The sequence below is a fragment of the Chaetodon auriga genome, chromosome 12 (genome assembly GCF_051107435.1).
Source record: "Chaetodon auriga isolate fChaAug3 chromosome 12, fChaAug3.hap1, whole genome shotgun sequence".
Classification (NCBI taxonomy): domain Eukaryota; kingdom Metazoa; phylum Chordata; class Actinopteri; order Chaetodontiformes; family Chaetodontidae; genus Chaetodon; species Chaetodon auriga.
In genome coordinates, this window is record NC_135085.1 from 20,915,128 (window position 1) to 20,939,701 (window position 24,574).

At 45.1% G+C, this 24,574-nt stretch overlaps 1 protein-coding gene across 7 annotated transcripts in view; it reads right to left on the reverse strand.

The window, feature by feature from the left end:
- The window catches only part of mtcl1 (microtubule crosslinking factor 1), a 64,046-nt gene that overhangs the window by 22,452 nt on the left and 17,020 nt on the right, over window positions 1-24,574 (reverse strand). For 4 of the 7 annotated variants that reach the window (XM_076744504.1, XM_076744507.1, XM_076744508.1 and 1 more), the window contains exons 4-8: window positions 9,738-9,797; window positions 7,925-9,313; window positions 3,550-3,696; window positions 956-1,057; window positions 350-574 (exon numbers count right to left, since the gene is read on the reverse strand). In XM_076744504.1, coding sequence (XP_076600619.1) covers window positions 350-574; window positions 956-1,057; window positions 3,550-3,696; window positions 7,925-9,313; window positions 9,738-9,797 — 1,923 coding nt within the window. The remainder of the gene's footprint in view (window positions 1-349; window positions 575-955; window positions 1,058-3,549; window positions 3,697-7,924; window positions 9,314-9,737; window positions 9,798-24,574) is intronic. The other 3 variants (XM_076744506.1, XM_076744510.1, XM_076744505.1) reach the window with 2 other exon arrangements.

Below are 24,574 nucleotides of genomic sequence, written 5' to 3' on the forward strand. Positions count from 1 at the left end.
CTGACAACCACGAAAGCAGTTTGTTGGGTATAAACTGGAGGAACCGGGTTGACAGTGTGAGCAGTGATACTCAGCACAGGTGAGAAAACAGCAGCAATTACAGGAATTCAACCTCCATCCAGGAAATTCAGAGGAAAACACTTCACCGTGCTGGCCAAAGTGCTCTGTGCTCTCTGGGGAGGTGCTGTGCAGAGACATAAACGCTCATTGTGTGAATATTCCCCCAAAAACAAAACCAGCAAAACACCAAGAGTGAAGCATCGAGCGCGAATGAACAAGCTGAGCAACAAACGGAGTCGCTCACTGGACCGCGCTTTGTCCGACCCCACCTATCAAAGCCCGGACTCACCTCGGGGTGCACGGGCTCCTCTCCGGTGCCGTCCTTGCGGCCAAGCCTCCAGTGCATAAGGATCCACCTGAGCTTCATGTAGAAGATGATGGTGTTGCGTCTGAAGAGTCGGACCTCTTGTTGCAGCATGGCTCTCTCCTGAGACCAGGGCACCTCGTGAGTCTGGAGTCCCTGCAGCTCCAGACCTCCGCGCTGGGCCTCCAGACGCAAACGCTCGTCTTCCTGCTGTTGGACAGATCAGAGCAAAGACTGATTCACACGGTCAATAATAGGTTTCATTCAAATCTGTCAAATACTGATATGTGAGCATCCAGTTCCTCTTGATATGTGACCTCACACAGTTTTTGGTCATTCTGTCGGTTTGAGAGGGGCTTTACCAGGTATTTATCTGTCAGCGTTCAAAATTTTTATATAGTTTTTAATATTTTAGCCCAAAAAGATGTTAAAGCCGAAAACTTTCCCCTCTCTCTGCTGGTGACACTTAATTAAAATTATGTTCAAGCATCAGCAAAGACCGCAGAGCAGGTGAGGTGAGGCGAGGTGCGACTCCTCTGCTCCTTCTTCATAAAGTCTTCAAACATGGCGTTACTGACTGCATTACTGTACCTGAGGCAGAGACACGACAGCCTCCCGCTCCTCCGTCGCCGCTCGCAGCCTTCGTTCGTGATCCAGACGAAACTGGATGTCAGATGCAGGCGTGTCCCGGAGCTGAACCCACAACAGCACAGAGCACAGTTACTTCACCAACACTTTGGACAAATTACACCACATATTGATAACTCCAGATCGCTCTGTTTGTCTCTCTGTAAAGCTTCATTTGATCATCACACAAAATCACAAGGATTTGTGTGTGAGATGATTACGCTTGATTATATTTGTTCTCCTTAATTTCCACTGAAAAACAAAAATTCACTGAGCAGGGCTGAAAAACCTCAGACAAGATCTGACTTTCACACAAGCAGAGATGCGTTCTGTCTCCTCTCCTGTAACGTCTCAGGAAGTGATTAAAATTTAATGCCGCACATATTGAGCTTGATTACATATTTCTTCATCAGGCAACATCAAAGCTTTTTGATCAAACCTCAAACAAAGTTCATCAGCCTTGAAGTTATGGCCCAACTTTGTGGGAAAAATAATTGACTGATTGCACGTCTGTCTGTTAAATATGAGGCTGGAGGCGGCAGCCGGTTAGCTTAGCTTAGCATAGAGAGTGGAAACAGAGGGAAACAGCTAGCCTGACGAGTTCACTGCTGCTCAAAAACACGGTTTCTGTCTCCAAAATATTAACATTACTAACATGTTTCTGGTAAATAATCAATCTTTGGTGTCAAATACAGCAACCACATTAGGAAGTGAATGCATGTGAGGTTTGATTTGATCACTGCAGGTGGAAAAATGCTCATAGGGAAATGAGATGCTTATGTTTATGGTTTTGGATGCAATGATTCTTCTTCAGCTCGTTGACAAGACATCGCAGTCTGTCCTTATGAAAAAAAAAAGTGCAGCCTCTGACAATTTGTAAATTGCGGCGGCTTATAATGCGATTTCTTTAGTCTATCCTGCGTGCTGGCGTTCTGCAGCCTCCAACAGTAAGTTGAGCTGTTCAGTGTGTACTGACCCTGGATCACCTCCCTGTCAGCCCAATGTCAAATGCAAATCACACAGGCCGACAGTGCAGTGCTAATCCTGCCATATCCAAGCTGCTTTCCCATTCATTCATTTCACCTCGCAGATTACACTGCGGCAGAAAGCACCGGGACACAAAGAAATCCACACGAAAGTGCTATAACTGTAACTGTAAGAGCAATGTGTCACATCACCGCTGCCAGTACTCTGCATTACATAACAGCGAGCAATTTCTCTATGAACACAAAGCATGAGGCAGCGATTATGAATCAGTGTCCTGCTATTACACAGCCGGTTTATTGAACAGCCGAGTCACCGAAGGCTTTAACAGATCTGAGCTGACGTGTGCGGCAGCAGCGCTAACACACTCGGCCCTTTGATTGCGCTCTTTGATTTTCTCAGTGTGCTGTTTAAAGCGTGCTGTGACACTTCTGTGTAAGCTGCACTTTTACATACGTTTAATTTGCTGAGTCGAGTCATGACAGCGCACTCGGCAGTGATGAGCCGGTGCCAGAGGGCATCACTACCGAGTGCGCTGTGTGCACACTCAGCCATGACACACTGTGGATGCATGCATACGTCTAAAGATCAATACGCTGTAGCTGTGCATGGCTGCTGTCTCACACTGTTTTAGAGGGCAACAAACTGTCGACCAGCAGATGTATTTTTCACATAAATGAGCTAAAATTTCAGAACTTTGGAGTACTTTGCGACCTACTTTCTGCCGGTTTCTTCAAAGGAGTAACTCAATCACAAAATGTCCAGGGGCACATGGTACGAATTCAAAAAGCAATAAGATGATGTTAAACCAAAAAAGTAAATAAAATAAAGATCAGTGGCTGTAGGAGTGGATATTTAGTGTGAAAGTAGGGTGAGTGAATGAAGTGAAAAGTGTTCAGCATCAAAAAGTGACCGTGGCTGGAGTGTCACTAGACATGCTGGACTGAGCGGCCTTCTGATCGTGACGAAGCCTTTGTGAAAATTTGATCCCCTGTAATTCAAAATCAGCCAAATTTACAGTGCAGTGTGCTCGGAAACGCTTTATATGTTGTGGCTGAGCGGTGAGAAGGCTCATGGTTATATATTTGGAAGCACATTTGATAAACGTTTCCATCTTTTTTCATTTCTTCTTCAGTAAATAAACTGTAAAGCTCAGTATTTCTTGCCGTGGTGCACTGATTCGCAGGCCAATAGACACTCCAAAAACAAAACCCAGAAGCTCCAAATCCTTTTATTTTTCAGTCCAGAGACTCTCACTCTGTGCCCACATTTACTCCATTTCATTTTAGGTCTGAGCATGATGCAAAATGAAAACATAAAAACCCATAAAATTAAAAATGAGACACTTTGGGTAGTTTTGGAGCGACCGCCGGCCCTGCAGAGCCGCATTTCACAACAGCTCACCACAGGAAAGAAAGGACTAGTCGCTCACCAGATTTATCTTTGAATCAGTTTAAATGATTAGAAAATCAAGTCCGGGTCGACAGAAGGCCCGTGTACGGGGCTCATGGTGGAGCCAGTGTCAACTCAGTCCCACAGGTGGAAGGGAGATGGAGGAGGGAGGAGGCACTGACCTCTGCTCTTAAAGCCAGGGGCCTGTGGTACCTAGTGAGTCCCGTGGCTCCCCTGCTCTGGGCCTGGCCCCCACCCTGGCTCTGGCTCTGGGGCTCCACGCCTCGCTCCTGTCCTAGACGCCACTCCAGCTCATCCCTCTGACCGGACTGTGAGTGACGTGGGGTGGGGGGAGGGAGGGGAGGGAAGGGGGTCGAGGACGGTGTGGGTGTAAGGGGTTAGGGGGATGGGTGACGGGTGCAGGATACAGGGGTGCAGGTATCGGTGGTGGTGGAATCGGGGGAGATGTGTGAGGTGGATTGTGGACAAAACAGACAGAAGACAACAAACGGGGTGAGGGGACGAGGAAAGAAAGCGGGCGGGGAAAACAAACAAAAATAAAACAGAAAATGGGTAAAGAATATAAGCAGAGGGGGGAAATTAACTAACAGACTACACGGTGTGGAGAAGAACAAACGGACTAGAGTACGAAGAAAAGCGCAAAGAGAAAGACCAACTTAAAGATGACGGCGTATGAGAGAGATGAGAAGAGAACGAGAATGAGGATGAACAAAATCATGGGCTGAAACATCTGGCGGGAACACAAAGAGGAACAAAGAGAGGGAGTCGGGGGGGAAAAGAATGCAAAACACTTGTTATGAAGCGCATGCAATGAGGGATACATGAGTCCAAACCAACAGCTGAGAGATACCACGGCAAACTGCAGAGCGAGAGCTAGCACGCTAAAGGCTTCAACACATGCCGGTGCACAGCCGTGTGTGTTGGAGAAGCGGTCAACTAAAGAAAGTTGAGCCTTTATGATGCACACTGTTTTCAGACATTACAGCATTGAAAGTACACTGGAGGCATTTGAGGCTTCAGTCGAGCTTTAAGACAGCGCCATGCTAGTAGCCGTGCCCACATTTTATTTCTTCATGAGAGGATTTTTCCAAGCTAGCTGGAACTTTATGCTATCATGCCAAATAGGTTCCCACAGAGGCGTATAACATTCACCAGAGTTAAAAAATGAGGGTATATTCTCATTATTATGACTTAGCACCTTGAAGTTATTGAAGCTATTATCTCACATTTACAATGTTTATCTCACAGTCACAAGAGCCACGGCTCTGAATTTTATCTGATATATATCAATATAATAATGAAATATTAAGAAAAAAGTGAGTACAAAGTTTGACAGGTTGATGCTAATTCATGTTTAAATAGATAGAAGCCATAATTGAAGAATTTCTAATACTTTACAAAATAATTACTAGACTGGTGCACCTGAACGCACCACGCCGCTGAAAGCTAAGGCTGATGTACTGCGAGTCGGGCGTTTTTGGCTCATCCATATTCAACATGGCTGCACGGTCACAGACCTTCTCATACTACAGCTAATCAGTACACTGAAATATGTTTGTGAAACAGGAAAAGCAGTAACAGACTCCTGATTCGTACTTTATTAGCACTGCCTAGTCTGACACTTTGATCTGATTTTGCGAGCCTGGTGCTTCGTGGACTCATCTGCATGAAACAAAGGTCAAGTTGTGATTGTGCAAATTCAGACACGGTTCGTCAACTCGCCGCGCCGAATCCACCATGCACCGCACGGCCGGATCGCCTGCTCTCCAAAGACCATGACCTGACGTCCGTCCACAGATCCAGCCTGTCTGCACCATCATTATTATTACAAGATACTAAATTCATACTAACAAGGAAACATTTTCACATTTTCCAAAATAATTTGGGACTCTGAAGTAATAACTGCAAGAACACATCTCAACTTTTTCCTCTGGTGAATGCACTTCTGTACATATATTCATTTTCTTATTGTATTTATATACCTTCACCACACACCCGACTCTTTGCTGCTGCAGCGACAGTTTTTGCTTTGTAGTCTGTTACATTTAAAACTCCACTATTCTACAACTTTGATCATCTTCAACGACTCTCAACGGACGGAGGCCTTATTGCTTTGAGCAGGTGTGAGTTGTTAGTACAGTGGTTAGCGTCGACTAAACCACCCAGCTTCACCCAGACTAACCAGCGAGTCCTACAGGCAGAGGAGCAAAGCAGAAACAAGTCATTGGATAGAATGAGTATGGAGGCAGCTTCACTCTATTATCTCTACAAAGCACATCGGGTTCGTGAAGAGAGAAATGTTTGAAGAGCTGTTTGCTTTATTCCACACGACAGTCTGGCCGATTAGAAATGACATCCAAGATGTCTGCCTGATCATGCAGCGCAGAGATAATGAACCTGCTTTGGAGGAGTGTACACAGTATGTTGACAAGTTGACTGAGCTGCAATAAAACAAGAACAGAAAGCAGGATGCCAGCCAGAGAGGTTCTTCCACAGGCAGCTCACGCAGCTCCATGCAACTCTGGTTCAGACTCTTTTTTTATTGAACCAAGGTTATTTTAGACAGTGCGCACATTTTTATGGTTCGTCTCCCTGGCAACACCATGGAGTAGCCAATCCCACGTGTGTCTGTGTGTGTGCATGATGATATGTTGAGCAAACATAATAGCTACACCGTTTATGTGTTATAATGAGTCATACAAATGATAGCATGGTGTAGCAAAGCTGTCAAGAGAAAAATATTTACTGAACTTCATCATGCAACATTTCACTATGTCAGGAAAAGCTTTGAATTGAGCCAAATGGAAGAAGCTGCCATAACTCCTTTAGTACTTACTCCATTCACACCAAGCACCCTTTCAAGCACCCTCCGAAGCACCCTGGCCGACTGGAAGCAGGGCAGCTGCAGACAGTGAGTGCAGGGAGAAGGAGGCAGGCAGGGCTGCTGGCTATGAGGATGTGCATGGAGATGCAGATGTGAATGTGGCAGCAGCGGGAAGCAATGTCGGTGGCGGTGGGTCAGAGGAGGGGCGGCGGTGGCGATGGTGCCAGTGTGGTAGAGCTGGGTGGCTCATGTTGGAGCGGGGGCCCTGTTATGTCACCCTGTGCTGACGCTGAATGTCTCCTTGAGGCTTTAAATGATGGGTTCGGATTCTTTCAAGTCTATCTAATCCGTCTCATGATGGTCTTATCCCTCACTTTGCCTACAGGTGGGTGACCAATCCAATGCTTGGTGACTCAGTCACAAAAGCCGACAGTGAAGCATTGCATTACAGTTGATTACAGTCTGGATTCATACTGAAAATCAAGATCGAGCAAGCTTTTGCCCCTCTGCTCCACGGGAGGTTTGTGTCCTCCCTGAGCTCGAATAAGGGCATCTGTGTTACCATCTGACCAGTGACAACTCCCCACCTGTTCTAGCATGACATAATCCACAGTCCTCGCTCCATGCAAACATGCATTCTTAATTTTAGACAATGTTAATATGAAGCTTCAGCAGCCGAATTAAGATAGTAATTTAGTCCTGGTAAGACATATCCCTCCACCGCATCTCAGCGAGGAAATACTGTCCAGGGACAAAAATGGGGAAGATACCCACTCAGTTTGGCTAACACAACACTAAAGCCTTGCATTAGCTTGGCTGACTGAATTAAGACTGATGCAGCAGAACCAGAGATTTCGTCTTTTTCATGCACACATTCTTCTTCCTTCTCAACCTCAGTTCCGGTGGAGGTTCGGGTGTGCTATGCTAGTAGCGGCTAATGTAGCCACAACGGCTAACGTCAAACAGAGATGAGGAGCGGCTCCAGAACACTGTGGACTTTCTTCATATTTCTCTTTCGACCTACATATGAGACGCCAATACTGTAATAAGATAGACTTGAAAAAATCCAACCTTTCCTTAATGTTTGGCTACAACTTAATGAGATTCCCATTGACAGGGCGAGGCTGTGGATAGCTTGTGCTCTGCTAAAGATGTGCGGCGCTGCCACTGTCTTTAATTACAGCTGATTTTTTGCACACAGTGCTGACTTAGGATCTAATTTAGTTTATTTTGGCTTTAAATGGTCTACTAACGACTGCACACTCAGGGCCCTTTAAATCAAACTTAAATGGATTCTCACTTTTACAAATACACCAGTGGGTTTCATGGCCATCCATCTATGCGTATAGCTGCCTGATACTTTAGCAGATTTTTGCATACTGCTGTTTTAAAGCAATGAAACCATCCATCTTTTCTTTCCTGTGACATGATATCTGGAAAACCAGGTGGGATGCTTTTGAGGATGAATACCAATCAATGTTCTTATGCAAGATTTAAAAAGAACACGCTTGCAATGGTCTTAAGAAAATCTAAAGTATTGATTTTTCTCCCCACCACGGCTGACTGGATGACAGGCCTTCTCCCTAATTATTGATATTTCTCTCTTTTGCAAAAGAACAAAGCAGCCACAGAAAGAGAACGTCTAAATGTACAGAGAGTGGTCACCTTAAGAACAACAGAAAGGTCACAGGAAGTCTGCCTGTTGAACTCACCTGGAAGTCCGTCACCAGGTCTCTTCCAAAGGTGCCAATGGGAGAGTCACGGGACATGGAGGTGACGGTGGACAGGAAGCTGCTGGACTCTGTGAGGTTTGGCATGGGTGACAGGTCGTCTGTCCTTTCTCTCAGACCCTCCCCTATGTGGTCCAGCTTCTCTACGAAGATGTGTAGCTCGGTGCGGAAAGCCTTCATGCGAGTGTTGATGGTGTCCAGGACTTGGGTGTCTGGTTTGTTTCCAGACGGCGCCCCTCCTTCCAGGCTCTCTCCTGTCGTCACCAGCAGCCTGCCCTCAAAGATCAGACTGTCGGTGTCCGTGATCAGCCGGTCCACCGTCTTCCCAAGCCTTTCCGCCTCACGTTTCACGTTGGTGAATGACTCCCGCTCTTCCCTCCTGCGGTTGGCCAGTTCAGTGGCGCTGAGCTCGCTGCCATCTGAGGGTTTGATGCTTCCGAACCCTGAGGTGGTTGTCGTTTTCTCAAACAGGTCTTCTGAGTCACTCTCGCCCCCAATAGGGCCCTCCCTCTTGGGGTGGAGGAGAAGAAGTCGCCCTGCCTCTTCGTCCTCCGCTGCTTCTCGCCGACCCGCATCGCTCTCTGCGTCGCTGTCTCGAGGGCTGCCGGTGCGCAGGCCCAGGTGTGCTGCCAGGTCGCAGCGCTGGACGTTGGACATGAGGACTCGGTTCTCGTACTGCAGCTTCATCACCTTTCCGCTCAGCTCGTTTATCTGCATCCTGGCTGATTTAAGCTCCTCCATCATCATCCCACTGCTGGAGCCGTTACCGTTCCCTCCATTACCAGGTTTGAATAATCCTCCCTCGCCGCCCTCCTCGCCAACGAGGCCAGAGCTGCTGCTGGGGCCGAACTTGAAGCGATTGAGTTCAGATGTCAGCTGCCTGTTGTGGTCCTCAATCTCTGAGATGGAGCGGCGCAGCAGCTCAGCCTCCTCTTCCACGAATTGTAGATGGCGGCGTAGCTCGCTAGCCGACTCCAGCGCATCGCCTCCGTATGGCGACGAGGGCATGCTGGAGAAGGGTTCCCGCCCAAAGCAGTCTCTCTCATACTGACAGCGGATGTCTTCGTTCTCCGCCCGCAGGCTGCGGTTCTCCACCTCCAGCTCCACGATCTTTCTGCCCAGGATGTTGGCCTCCTCCTCCACCAGCTTGAGCCGTAATCGCAGCTCAGCCTCTCGAGTGGTGTGAGGACCTCCACCAGAGCACTCGGCCAGGGGGAGGGGACTGTCCACGTCCCCGTAAACTGACTTGTACTTCTGCAGCTCCTGCTCCAGCTCATCCTTCTCCCGGCCCAGCTTGGCCATCTTTTTTCTCATTAGGCTGGACTCCTCCTTGGCAAACTGGAGCTGGCACCTGAGGTCTGCACTGTCCTCCTAGCAGGGTGAGAAGGATGAGGATGCCTCCATTAAACACTTGGTGATATTTTATACTTTTGTTATTGTCTACAAAACCCAAACAAACAACGTGGCACCTCCAAGCCCATTTATCTTACTGAAGAAGCAGATCTTAAAAAACAGGTCACGGTTTTAGAGTTTAATTTCTTAAAAAAAAAAGGCTCAATAATTGGGATCGACTCAAATTAAATTACTGTGTGTGTGTGTTGGTACTAATTGATGTATAAATCATCCATTCTCACAGTGTGATGTGTTTGTGGACAAAAATTCTGCTTTATGGTTTCTGGCTTTTGCGACTTGTCAGTAGGATAAAACCAGTGTTGGTTTCGGTCTTTTCACAGGATTTGTTGACAATAATAAAAAGAGGAAAGGGACAGAATAATATCTTTAGAATTGTTTTTACCTGACTCATGGACTTCTTGTCTTTAAATGTCTCTCTGCTTCCTCGTCTCCTCAGTGCAGTCTGCAAAAAAAACAAAGAAAAAACCATACATTTAACCGACATTAAAATATTCCTCTAACATTCAGTGAAGCCGCTGCAGCGAAACATATATAAACCAACACAAGGCACACTGATGAAAGCAATAAAAGGGGCTTTGTGAATTCAATAGTGAGGATCTCTGCAGTTTTAAGATGTTATTGATATTTCTATAGATCACATTGCCAGTGTTTATACAGGCATGCTGACAATCACAGTAATGATGGTGCAGCAATGCAGTGGAACAAATGTGTCTGCTACCATGTTTGCTAACGTGAAGCAGACCCTGCAAAGGGCCAGAAGAACATTAATCGATGTGGACATCTTACATAAGATTTCCATCATCAGGTCAAAGCTACTGGAAGTCTAATAAGGAAGTATTTACTCTGATGCATATCACATGACATAATTACTGTCTGATTTATGCACACAGTGATGGTAATAGCCAGTATCAAAGGCTAACATCTGGTCGCCATGTCAGTGTAACTGCGAGCGAGCTGAGGGGCAGAGCGAATGGACTCTCACACATGTGATTTACATGTCGTAAAGTTAATCGTCCCTTCAGGCAATTCTGCTCAGTATTAAGTTCAGGAAAACTCCGGAGTGCAGATGATGAGGATGTTCGCCCGTGTCTTCTGATGAAAGATGCACCAGGGTGCTTTAGATCCCATTCAGAGCTCAGTGTGACAGACGTCTTATCCCGGCTCAGATTCAGTGACACATGGCGCTTCCACATCGCTCTGGGGGGAAGCATCTGTCTGTCCAGTGGTGAAATCTGTCCTGTGGCTAATACGAGGCATCGCACGCAAAGCCGGGATAAAACAGGGACTTCTGCATGCAGCTTAGTCTTACCGACTAATAAAATCGTTCATTTTTATCAAGTCTGTGCACTTTCTTTCAGCATCAGCTGCAGCAGGGAAGCGACTGACAAGCACCGAGTGAAAGGGCGGAGAGAGGAAATGAAGACAGGATGAGAGAGGGGAGAGGAAGAAATCCCCCTCTGTAAATGCAGAGTGCAGAGCTTTCAAGTGTGAACCTTTTTTCCAGGAACAGATTGCTGCCCCGGCAGAGTTATTTAAAGGGGCTGATGATCAGTGGAGCCGGGCTCCTTTCTAGGAAGCATGACTCAATATTAATATTTCCGATCTCCAAGTCACAATCATATTTCAAGGGTCTTCCTCAGACGTCAAACAGAACAACCGCAAATCATTTGTGGTATTTTTACCGAGGCTGCAACAAGTGATTAGCTTTCATATCATTTCTTATATTAATTGTTTAGTCTTCTGTAAGTGGAAAATGTCTGTTGACTTCCTCAAATATCAACAGTCCACAGTTACAGTGATATAAAAAAATCAAAGGAAATGTCACATCTGAGGGGCCACATCAGTGAATGTTTGTATTTTTGGTTGATAAATGACTAAAGAAACTGCTGTTGGTAAATCGTCCAACGTTTTAAATCTCTTTCATTTGAAGTATTTGAACTTTTATCATTTCCATTTGATGACACATGATTATCATAGCTGTTGTGATTGGTTTATACATCGAAACATCTGTTAATATTTCATCAGATTACTGTAAAGGAACGAGCATGTATGAAAGGGGGTGTATGACAGATAAACGCACTTATACTTTCAACATTATTTGCCTTTGTGGTGCTGGATACTGTTGGCCAAGTATGGACATTAACCCTGGTGTTTGTCTTGTTTTTACAGGATCATATTTTGTGCGTTAAGATTTGATTTTGCCTGCTTTTCTGCAGTGAATGAAATGTTTCTGTTTTTGTGTTTGCAAACCCACTTTCCTCAAATTGCCACTTGAGGGATGAATGAAGTATTTTGAACAGAATTAAAAGTTAAATGTGAACAGAATATTATCCATCAGCGTTTCCACTGCTGCTGTTTCAGGCTACAACGGTCTCCTCCTCTCTCATTTCTGTTTTGTATAAATCAAACTCTTCCCTGCTGCCAGCCAAAATAGACCAGTAGGACAGTGTGAATCATTCATGGCCAGATGGATGGAAAGTGTGAGGGGGGACCTGTTTTGCCCGGGGCAGGGACGGACCTTGACTCAGTCGCTGGCTCTGCGACAGGAAAGGAGCGCCCACTTAGAAACAGCACCAAAACATGGACACAACCGTCCTGTGGGCAGTCACAGCTACGCGGAGAAGAGATGTGTGCCTCCTGTCTTGTGTCTGTTTTGTGAACTGAACATTGTGCCCAGTTCTTTACCTTGGACTCTGTGATGACAAACTCCTTGAAGCACTGAATCAAATGTACGGTACACACCAAATTGAGTTTAGACGGCTGAAAACAGCTTTCTTTGGCTGACCTTCACTGCGTACTTCTCTGCTAAAGTCTTGTTCATGAGAAATATTTTCGAATTTGTCTCTCATCAACGTGCTATCGGAGAAAACACTGAATTTCTGAGAGTTCCTCCGTCTGCCCTCTTGTTGCCTTCACAGTCTCCTTTGAAGTTTCTGTGTCTGATCCAAACTCGCCCTCTGTGCTGCACTCAGAGGCAGCGAGCGGTCCACTACAGGCTGAATGCTGATGGGTCGATAGTACACGGAGGTTTTTGCCCAGCATCAATAACATCATATGTTTGACATGTTTGATCTGGTCTGCTTTTCCCTTCAAAGGAAGGTCAACAGATTTGTTTATTCTCATATTCAACTCGTCAAATTCAGTTTTTCAGTTACATCACGTGATGACAGAGCGATGACACGCCGTCATCGTTTACCTCACTGCAACCCGCGCCGCTGCAGGCTGCTTCATACAACCCACGTCATCCCAGGAATCCTCTCCAAGACTATAATTGTTTTTTTTTTTGTGATGATGACAGACTGGTTTACTCCACCTATTTATCCACATCAGACGTGTGAATCCACACCCGTCCCAGCTCGCTCCCCTCCCCCTCCCCCCTGGTCCAGTCTCAGCTTTGTGTCTGTGTCAGTATCTCCAGCACCAGTCGTGGTTTAATTCCCAGCCCGGGTGACAGTGCTAATCTCTCCGGGGAGACAGCGGCTTAGACGGCATCTTTTGCAAAGCTCCTCAGAACCCCAGACCGCCACAAGCAGGGATCCCTGTTTACTGTATACAGAAGTCAATTAGCGACTCGGAGGAACAAGTGTGATCAGAGAGTGAAGTTTGATCTGTGCCAATTACCTGTAAACTCACTCTTTTTTCAACTGGCGCTTGTGTGGACGGGACTTTTTGAGCAATCCTCCTCTCTTTAAAAGACTCTAGGCCAAACTGATTCATGACTTCATGAGCCCAAATGTTCTTAAAGCCACAGTTTTATGGGCGGATACTTTTAAAGATGATAGAGCACATCAAGGTGACCCTCCAAATGTTTTTATTTTAATTTTTGTTGACATTTTTTCTGTTTTTAGTTTTTAAACACATAAAATCCTTGGATATAGTTGAAATTAGAACAAGGCGACGTCCATTTTTATTGTTAGTCACTTAGCAAAGTATTATCACCTAGTATATCCCCTTCTCTGCCAGCCATCAGCTGCAGCTACACCTAAAAACATTGCTGCTAGATGCACACAAAAGAAAGTAATAGTTGATTTTTAGTAAGATGCACCTGCAATCCTGATCACTCTGGATCAAAAAGATTTGCATTTCACAAGGTGAGGTCAGCTAAGCAGAGCAGGAGGGGATGCAGAAGTGCAGCAGAGGGGTCATAACTGCAGGGTTACGGGGTCGATCCTGTAACAGGTGGTGTGTCTCTCCATACCTTAAAGCTAAACAGTAAACCTCCTCCTGAGTCATCACTCCTCCCTCTGCGCTCTGACACCTGCCGTCCATTTCTATTATTTCCTTTTATTGTGCTTTAAAAGGTTACTCCACTGATGATGGACAGTTTCGAATCGATGCCGCAGGACCAGAGATATCATCTTTTAAATGCTGTGAATTTGTCTTCATGTCAAAGCCTCAGGCCGAGTAGATGACACACACTCCACCAGGTGAGCTATCGGAGCACCGTTAGATTCAGGTGTTTTATGCCAGTAGAGGAGAATGAAGCCTCGAGCTAAAGAGGTCTGCTCAGATCACTTCCTTCTGACTTCTACAGATTTTTTTATTTCTTCAGCCCCGACCAACACCGACTCAACTGACACAAAAGGCTTTATAGAACCTTTTTTCAGATTTTTCCACGTACGCAGAAGTGCTCCACAATGCCTGTGAAAACACCTTGATGTGTAAAAACAGTGGAGCTCCCTTTGAAGATTTGCTAAATACTCAGGATCAATAAAACAATATTAATAATAATAGACACGTATCACAATATTAATGCTGGATAAATACAAAATAAAATAAAATTTGACTCTACCAATGACATTTGTCTCCTGAGCAGCTCTGCCTCTGAGTGACTGATGCAAAGCTCAAACCCCCTTCTGTAACACACACACACACACACACACACACACACATCCCTGTTCTTTGTGTGGATGTATTTCTTCCACTTTAACACACAATTGCACTCATGCACACCAAAAAAGCTCGCAGGCACAAACACACAGACGTCTCTCTTCATCATCATCTGAATGCGGCCCTCTCGCGAGCCTGTTAGCATGGGTTAGTGGCAGTCAGTCATGCAGTCATGCAGGCTGGCATGCAGCTCCAGCTGGTATGGGAGCTGGCTGTAGCACTGGTGCGGCTGGTTTTACTCCCCTGGGCCTCTGCCAGCCTGCAGGATTAGCAGATTGTAGTTACACAGTCGTTACCCTGCAGGGACTGAATGAACCAGCCGCTGTGGGCCCTGACTGACTGACTGACTGACTGACTGACTGACTGACTGACTGACTGACTGACTGACTGACAGTCTGGGTTTCTCTGGCCTTCCTGCACCTCCTTCCTGGACCTCCCACCTCTTTCTACTCGGTCTTAATCCCTCCCTCATTCACTCTGTCCTTCTTTTCTTCTCTCCTCCGTTCTTTCACATCCTAATTCTTACTATTTCTGGCCTCACACATGTCACCCGTGACGGACATCTGAAATGCTAATGGTGTGTGTGTGTGTGTGTGTGTGTGTGTACACTCACTAGTGTGATGTTCTGTCCCTTTGAGAGACATTTTCAGCCATGAAAATCAAATTGAATTAACTGTAGTCACCAAACATCTTCAAAGACCTCGGTTATGGTACAGATTATGGTTGAGGGTTAAGATTTGATTTAGCTTAAAGTTGAGGCTGAGGTAGAGTTAAGCTATGGCTTTAATCTTAAGGTGAAGGTAGGGTTGAGGTAAAGCAGCTGAGGGTTCGGCTTTGAGTTTGGGGTTAAAGCTTGCGTGTTTAAGCTTCCATGCGTCCACGACAGGAAGTGCATGTCAGAGTAAAGCATTCAGACGATGACAGCAGGACCGTGCATGGTGTGTGTGTGTGTGTGACAGTGCATCTATGTTCAACAATTACTTCCAGCATTGCTCTACTCAGCACTACAATTAGTAGAGTGTCACAAGTCACAATTACGGTGTGTGTATTTATGGGCGTGAGACTCATTCTGTCGTCCATTAGTGTCACTCCAGCTCTCGGGGGAATACATTCAACAGATGAGTAAAAGCACACCGCTCATGTGCTCGCTGAAGCTCCGCTAGTGAAGCAAAGACACGCCGCTGCAACAATCTCACCACATAATCTTGGAAGAACTGCCGAGTTCACGAGGGAGAAGGAGAATATTGTGTACTCTGACACGCCTGCTTGTGTAAGACACTGAGGCATTTTTTGGAACGAGCGCCAGATGACATCGTGCAGTGACATCACCAAAAAAATCCCAAAGTGGGGAGGAAAAAAATATTTAGGGGGTGGAGGATGAGTAAGAACGGGAACACAGCGAGTGTTTTTTCAGCAGCATCTGTACTCAACAGCTTGGCCTATTTGTGATTTTGCTCCAAGACTGTAACACAGTGCAGAGAGCGGCGTCTGGCTCTGGTAATGGGATTTAACAGGAAGTGTGGTGTGACCAGCAAAATGGGGCGGGATGGAGGGCTGGCGGGGGGAGTGGGGGAGCGGAGCACAAAAGGAGCTGCCGTGGCCGCTGGATGCAGATAAACCCCTTCTCAGCCCTGACAGAGGAGCCTAAGACTCCAACACAACAGAATAAATATCGCTCACCCGGCGGGAGAGCTCAGAGAGATAAGTCGCTATGAAATGTTTAGAGGCAGATTATATTAGTGAGATCTGGATGAATGAGCGCTCAATCTGGACTGTAATCCGTTTCAATAAATTAATTAATACGGCACACACACTTGAATGAATGCATATAAGTGTCACATGCTCTCGCTTTATCGTTTAATTTAATTTTTCTCCATCCAAGGACACATTCTGATTTTCTTTTAAAGCTCCTGCTACGCCGTGATTTACGGGGCCGTGTTATTTTTATAAGACGATCAATCTTTGGCTTGCAGCACCTGCAGCAGGCCTATATACAGTCTAAATATACTGCTTCTGGATACGCTCCATCAGCCAAATATGAACCATGCAGCTGACTGGAATTCAGTTTGCTGTTGAAAATGGTGCACAAACCGCCGAACGGGCTACAGAGAGGCTACTGCGAATAGCTGTGGCAGTGATATCTGAAAAAGCCCTAAACCAATCAAAGCTAACTGAATTAAAGTAATCCAGTAGAGTGCGCTGCTCAGCTGACGTGCACACGTGTGTATGCGTGTACACGCGTGTTTATCTGCAGTCATCAGTCTCCCACATGTGTCTAAGAACGTGTGGGTGGGTGCATGTTTTTGTGCTTCTGTCAGTGTGTGTGTGTGTGTGTGTGCCTGCTTCATCGTCCTGCCGAATGTGTGTGTGTGTGCGAGGCCGAGCGGGTTTGTGGGTTTATGTACATCTGCCAGTGTGTGCATACGTTTGGCAGCGAGACAGGCTGAATGCAGCACTCTCTGAGGTCATTCCAATGTCAGGCCATCCCCAGCGGACGTGAGCATCTTGTAAACAGACTCTGGCCTCTCCATCGCCTCTGCATCTTGACATCAATAGCTGTCAAGATTGTGCTCAACCTGTGCGGTGAATGTGAAATCCTTAATGTTAGAACCAAGAGAATTATGCCTTTGAATGCAGGAGCAGAGCCTTAGAGAGGATGCCAGGCTCGGGACTGCACATCCAACTTCCCACGCATCAAATTTAAGGATGGAAATATTTTGTCGGTGGAAAAGAAAATGGGCATGCTTTGGCATAAAGCAGAATTCGACATCATATGGTCCTTTAAACATGATCTAAAGGCTGCACTAATGAATATTTTTGTATGAACAAGTGATCAAATTACGATACTGTATTTAAAAGCTAAAAGGGGTCGTTTGTTGTGACAAACTCACCAAGAGTTATCACCCACCCCTGCAGTTCCCCTCAGCTCGGTGTGGTATTTTAGCATTTTTCGAATTGTCTTGGTTTTCTGGCCCAAAATTGCAGCATCCAAAGTGGAGGATTTAGTAGCTTAAAAGCCAGATATTTCCCTCAGGAGTTGGTGGAGACCAAAACCGAGCAAAGAGGAGAGTGAATATTGGACTTACATTTGTCAGGTGGACACAAAAACATGACTCCAAACAACTGCTAGTGTTGCTCTATATCCATTGGTTGTATAAATAAGAAACTTTTTGTTGGTGATAATATGTGAGTGTAATGTTTACATCCATATTCCAACTGCTGCCGTAGAAGGACAAATGTCCATCACAGCTCACCTTCCACTATCTGAAGTGCTCTTTTCAGGAGAGAAACAGCAGAAAAGTGAAGCTCATTGGTGACTTTGGTTGTTAGGTATATTGTGATTGTATTCTATTTTCAAGGCCATGTTTTTTCTACAACCTTCATGGTGTTTTTCTCAAATCACAAGAACTTTAAAGGGCTTTCGAGTCAAGAGGGAACGGTGAAAAACATCTCAGCAGGCAGACCATGAAACTAACTCTACCTGCATTTATATCAACGTTTCTCAGCAGGAGACTGTTTCCAACCATGGTACATGAGCTGGTTTGTCTGTTTTAAAATACTCCAAAACACAAAGTCTGCCACATTAGAAAATTTGATTTATCCTTCATGCATGTGAAGACAAATCAACCTAACCTTGCTAACGGACACAAAAACAGTAGAAAAAGACCTACAGTAAGTGGCTCATTTGCATCCTGATATAAAATACAGATCATTTCTGCTTGTACAACAAACTTGTGGCAATAAAGGTTGTGAATTAACAGGTGTGTTACATGAGTCAACAGTGCTGTTATTCTTGGTGTCCCAGTAGAGACTTGGTCCTATAGCAGATTGAGAAAACATTCATTCTCTTAGGCATCGACGCTGGTAGCTATAGCTACCTATGCTGACATGCACGGGTCATATATCACCCTGTGCTGCACCAGGAGCACAATATGTCTGCCTGTGTGTGTGTGTGTTTGTGTGTATAATTGAATGTTTTTTATGTGTGTGCGGGTCTGCAGGAGGTCGCGTGTGAGTCGCGGAGGGTCACTCCCATACTGTTCCTCTTCACTAAGCTGGCTCTGACCTCAGTCTGGGACCCGACATGCATTAAAGAGCAGCACAATAGAGCTTTTATGGGGCGTGTCACTCCGCTTTCACTCACGCTTTACAAATCTCCCTCAACAACCCGACGGGCTGGCATGCTGCTCGCAGAAAACACGATGCCAACTGGCGCGAAGCAAAGACACAAGGTTGAGACAACTTTTAGGTGAAATAAGTAGTGAGAAATTCCCCCGGAGTTCTTCGGCTAATCCCTTGCACAGAACAAAACAGTGTTGTTGTTTCATGCTGATTTGAAATAAGACAACAGGATACGCTAATGAGCTGCTAATAATAATTAGCCATTATCTTGATTGGAGGATAAGGACTGAAGAATTCAGCAAACGCAAATAGCTACAGAGTGTTGTCATCCACAGTGAATCAGGTTTAACAACGTAACATGAGATCACCCTTGTGTTTAGTCACCGTGTGTGTGTGTTGCATGCATGATACATTAACTTGCTGGCAGACTGGTTCTCGAATACCTCGAGTGTGTAGTGCTGAATCGGCAGATCCCACAGTAAGGAGGGGGCAGGAGAGAGGAGAGCCTACACTTCAGTGAGCGCTCCCATTAGCAGGTTAGCTCCTCTGAAATGTAGAATTACAATCGGCTCCATCTCAAGGTCCCTTCATGCTAGAAAGACAGTCAGGACTCATTTATATTCTGCCATCTTAGCTGAAACTCTGCCCAGCGTGTGCTGCAGTAAAGTATTCTGCATATAATCAAACGTATTTAAGGCGCCTGGGAAATAAAGTGGGATTAAAGTGCGGATTCTGTGTTATCTTTGTCAAGATAACAGCATGTTGTATCAGGTGGAGGCAGATAAGAGGAGGGCATGTAGGGCCCTCCTAAATCAGCCTTTTGGAGTGAGTGTGGTTTAACAAGCGTACACCAATAAGGAAAAGAAATGACTACTCCTTAAAAGGAAACATCTTCTTGCAACCCGTTGTCACATGTTTGAATATGTCAATGAGCCTGATTTTTCCTCCTCAGAGTGGTTCATTTGAGTATTCTTTAGAGGCTGAAGAGGTGAAGGTAAAAAGGTATTTGTGTATCAGAAGCTGTTTTGTCACCTTTCCTATCCTGCAAATCATACTGAGACCCCTCTGATCTATCTTGTGACCTCTTGGAGGGCTCCTGACCGCAGCTGACATGTGCACCTCTCACTATTGTTTACATGCTTCTGCTACAACACTAATTTTTAGACCTTATTAATTAAATACAAATGCTTTTGAACTCTTTGAACTCTAATAATTAAGGGTAAAGATACCTCCGCTGGCTCACAGTCAGATGCTACACTGGCTGGTTGCCTTGTGAACAGCCAGGAAATCCTCTCACAGTACTTAATGACCCATCGCCTTGCTGGCTTGTCCATCACTGGCTGCCATGGTAATGGATGCTCTGAAAGAGGCAAATCGAAAAATCTGACCTGGAAATAGACGGACTGAGATGAAGAGCGTGGGCCTCTTAAACACTGAGAATTGACGAATTGATTCAGTATAACGGATACAGTTAAAGTTGAAGGATTTCACTGACATGAACATTTGCTGCTGTTGATACTGCAGAGACCCAATGAGAGGCAGGTATTTTCAGGGAAAAATCCTTGTTGGTTGCTGAAACCGATCTGTTTTCATGCTTGCAGCCGCAAAATTAGTGTGCAATGGACAGGGGGATCAGTTGTGGCATATCGGACCAATAACTGAAACTTAATTTGGAGAAAATCCAGAAAGGGTCCTGCTGTACTGCTCTGGTACGGTTTGATTTACAGATGTTGTCTGTTAAGTGCGTCACAGTTCATCACTTGATAGATCACAATTTACAGTTCGCTAAGCTTTTAGCTTCAGATTTAGCGTCAAGATTGTCTATAATTTTTTATCTCAGAGGTAGACAAAAACCGCCTTCTCATTTGTATTTGGCCGGTTGACATGACAATTTAACTTATCAACTGTCGCTAACTAGCTAATTAAGCTAGCTAATTAAACGGTTGATAACTGTCTGTGGTTGACTCTAATACTTTCATTTGACTTGTTTTCAAATGAGACTCCTCAAAGTGACCTTTTTCACGCTCTTTATCCCTACATACATGAAGTGTAATAATAAAAACTGTAAGGTCAGACATGTTTTGTTGTAGCACTGTTTGGCTGTTTAGCTTACAAATAGCATATTTTCGCTTTTAAAATGACAAAAAGGCATCCAGGATGAGGGCTAACCGACGTGTTTTACAAATAAAACTCTATTTTGAGTGACGTTTGCTGGTGCTGCTGGAGCATAAACGTCCCCAGATACAATAAAGAGCAGGACAGGCTGCTAACGTTAGCGTAAACTATGATAGCATCGACACAGCGGGGAAATGCTAAACAGGAAATGTGCTCCGAGCAACACATTTTTTTTAAAACGTAACCTCACAAATTAATGTAGGATATCTGATGATTGGCCTTGGTCGTTGGCCTTGGATGGAATTCTCGGTTACTACTATATGTAGTAAGCTAATTAGCTGCACATGCTAATGATTGCACTTTAAAAGGCTAAAAAGCTATCGGTCAATTTTGGGCTACATCAAGTAATGTGCTCTAATACGAGAGTAGTTTTTAATCCATGGTCCTCCGTCTGCAGAAATCAGATCTCAAGCATGACTACAGGCAAGTACCCAGGCAATTTAATTAGAAACCACTCTCATCAATCCCTGCTTGTGCTGTTATTAATCATTTTCCTGTAATATATTATCCCATAAAAGTAAAGCTTAAGACTGTGGGATGCCTTGAAATGTATATCAAATGTGGCTTTAAAGAATAAACTGATGGACCAGATGCAGCCATGATGAACAGTGAGTGCTGTGGACCTGATTTACCCCTTTCACTGTGGTGGAGGTTTGACAAGTGCAGAACTGGCAACCCCCCCCCCCCGAGGCTCTGTGAGAGGGCGGGTGGTGGAGTCTTAACAGGGAGACAGGTCCCCAACTGCTAGAGGCCAGAAGGGGGAAGTGGTGATTGATATTTTTGGTATAAAAGCGACATGAGGGGACGGTCAGGCGGGATGAACCGACAGTACATTTTGAGCAGATTTCCAGCCCTGAGACATGAAGTATCTCCAAACAGCTCTTATTTTCTTTGTTGTTAAGTGGTTAAGAGGTTTTTTGTATTGTCACAGCATGAGATCAAATAATGCTTCTTCTGGAGTGAAAAACATCTGTTTTAAAACTAATTTAAAATATTTGCATTCAATTATTTTCAAGGCCAAAAAAATCAAAAACATACTAATTAATCAGTGCCTCCCCGACAATTTTGTTATTTACCAGAGGGAAAAGCATCTTTGACAGCATCTAGAGCACCACTCAAAACCAAAGCCGAAACAACAATCTTCAAGGTCGATCTTGGAGGCTGAGGCAGCTTTGATAAACTTGGATCTATTTGTATGAAATCAACAGGTTCAACATCTTGGCGGTGGATGACGTTGCCTGGTTGATTTATTTTTTAGCCTATTAAAAGGACAAGATAAACATACACTCACTTCATCTCTTGAGAGTTAGATTAAAAGATGGATTCCGCTTTTATGTCTGTACAGTAGAGAAACTGAACCAGAAGGCTCAAATGGATTTTCTGTTGTTCATCAGGATATATATACACTTGAGGTATTGGCAGGCGGATGTTTGGCTAGCTGTTTGCCCATTTCCAGTCTTTATGCTAAGCTAAGCTAATCATCTCCTGACTGTAAGCATTTTGGTCACTCAATTGATCAGTTAAAATATCACAAACTCTTTCTTCTTACTGTTTATCCCAGTCAGAAAATCCTGTATGCTTGGTCCTCAAGTGAGGTAAAAAACTAGAACGAGATTCACCCCATTAGACAAAAGTGTGGTATTGATTTTACTACAAGGCTACAAACTGATAAAACAAAGCAAAGAGTAGGTGTCAACAAAAGCCTACGGGTAAGAGAGGGATAAAATAAACCTGAAAGCAAGAAAAATGAATGAGCAGTTCAATTCCCCTTCGACAGTTACCGCACAGCCCTCGGTGAAGCCACGAGGCTGCAGTGGGCAGCTCCCAGGTGGCAAAGTGTGTGGCTATGAATGAGCTGCAGGAAGGTGCTTTAAAACAGCGTGCAGACTCAGCAAAACCCTTCCCGAGGGAGACCGGGTGACAAAAAGAGACCGATACTGCACATCTGAAAGACATCCAGTCCACCGCTCTGTCTGGAGGTCAGCTAACGCACGGCGAATCTGAAAAGCCGTCACTCTCGCCGACAGCTCACACCGTGACTTTAAGTGGAGGCTGTAAAAAATAACATTCAATGTGTCACAGGAGTCATCCCATTTGTGGAGCAGCACTAACAGCTATAAATGACACCGAGGCTCAGACAGGCCAGGAGGCGGGAAGAGCTGCCGTGTCATCTGCCTGCAAACTCCTCAGCAGGTCCGCCGAGTATTCTGGGACGGCAGGCTGGCGGCGCGCCAGTGGCGTGTAATGTGCAGAGATAGAGACAGCCATGTGGCGAGGGCAGGAGAGCGGGATGTCGCTCTGCTCTCATCATGATGTACAGAGGAGACGGAGCCGAGCGGAGAGCTGCACTTGACCGGAGCCCCCGGGCAAAATAATGCTGACGAATCACAAGCGGAAAGGGAAACCACATTTCCCATGCTGTTCCTGCCATAACAAATATCACCGACTCAGACACATGAAGAGCTCTTTTTTTTTTTTTTTAATGTAACCTGTCGTGAACCAGCTGAGATTAAGGATCCCTCTTTCAAAGGAGATTTTAAGGATGACATCGGTGTTATTCTGTCATCAAATGCGTTCATCTTTATCCCTTTGTCACGATCAACAAATCCCCAAGAAAGACCAACCATTAATCTGTGTTAGAGCTGCTGCATTATATTTGAAATTCAAACCATCGCTCGAACAGGGAAAATAAATATTGGATCACTGTGATAGAATCCGAGTGATTGGTGGCAGCTTCTATTGTCGGTGTCTCCTGCAGTTCTCATCTGATCCACCGATTGTAGCAGACTGATTGTCAACCTTTGTCGTGTGACTCTGCCTTCAGATTGGCTGAAGGATGACAGTCTTCCTGGCCCAAGAAACCGGTGTGTACACAGTTAGCACGCGAGCTAACGTAAGCATCGTTAGCAGCAGTAGCATATTCATTTGTTGGTCAGTTACCTTCACTGACCTGGACGTGTGCTGCTCAAAACTAGCTTTCAGCCCCGACACGAGTTCAGCAAAGAGGAAGTTAATTTGATAAAACAGTTGAAAGGAGAAACTAAATAAGGAAGATGAACCGCAACCGATATCTGATTTATACAGTACTGATGACTGAAAGGTCTGCATCTGATTTTATTCAAGGTCAGAGGTCCACAGTGATTGTCGATAACAAGACAACACTTAATCAATTGAAGACTGAAACTGAGGCAGACAAGGCCCGGACAGTTAGTCCATATCTATTTCTGACTCAGACTCAGTCCTGATCTATGAAGATTTGTTTACAGGCCATGTCTCATACTGCAGGGGGGTATGTCCCTCTGATCTCCTGCATGATCTTTATCAGTAAAACAGGTTATTCTTCTTCCTCACAGGCCATAAAAACGTCTTTTCGACGACGAGCTCCTGCATGAACCCACGGTCTTCTGCCAAACTTAGAGCAGCTGTGCTTGTTTTACATGAGCGGTTTCTTTTTCCTTTGCGCTCTTCTCACTGGTTTGAAGTGGGTGGGGCATAACTTGAAAAAAGGTGATGTCACATACTTGTGTGCACCAATCAGGATTTAGCAACACACATCAGCACTCGCTGGCTGCTGGGCTGACGGTGGCCGGCTGGGAAATATGACCATCGCTCAGTCCGACTTGATGGAATCACAAAGGTCAGACAATTGAATTCACTGGATCAAATCTTATTCCAGCGTAACAGTGAACAACAAAACAAACCTCTTGAGTCCATGCGATATCCGATTGTTTCCATAAACAGCCTCCTCAAGATGGCTGCCGGGCTTTAATTAAGCCTTTATCAGCAGCTTATCATCTTTCAGCCCATGATTATCATCTAGCTGGGGACTGCAGCCTTTTCTAAGATCATCCACTAGTCCTAATTAGTGTGAGCCAAGTTGTTTTTCAGGAGTCTCATTCTGTGATCATTAAGTGTGTGTCTGTGATAATAAGGCACAGATGAGTAAAACCTTATGAGCATGTAATCATAAACTTCTAGCAGTCTATGTGGGACTCTGCAGAGGTAGCCTGGATCTCTCTCCCTCTGGGCTCC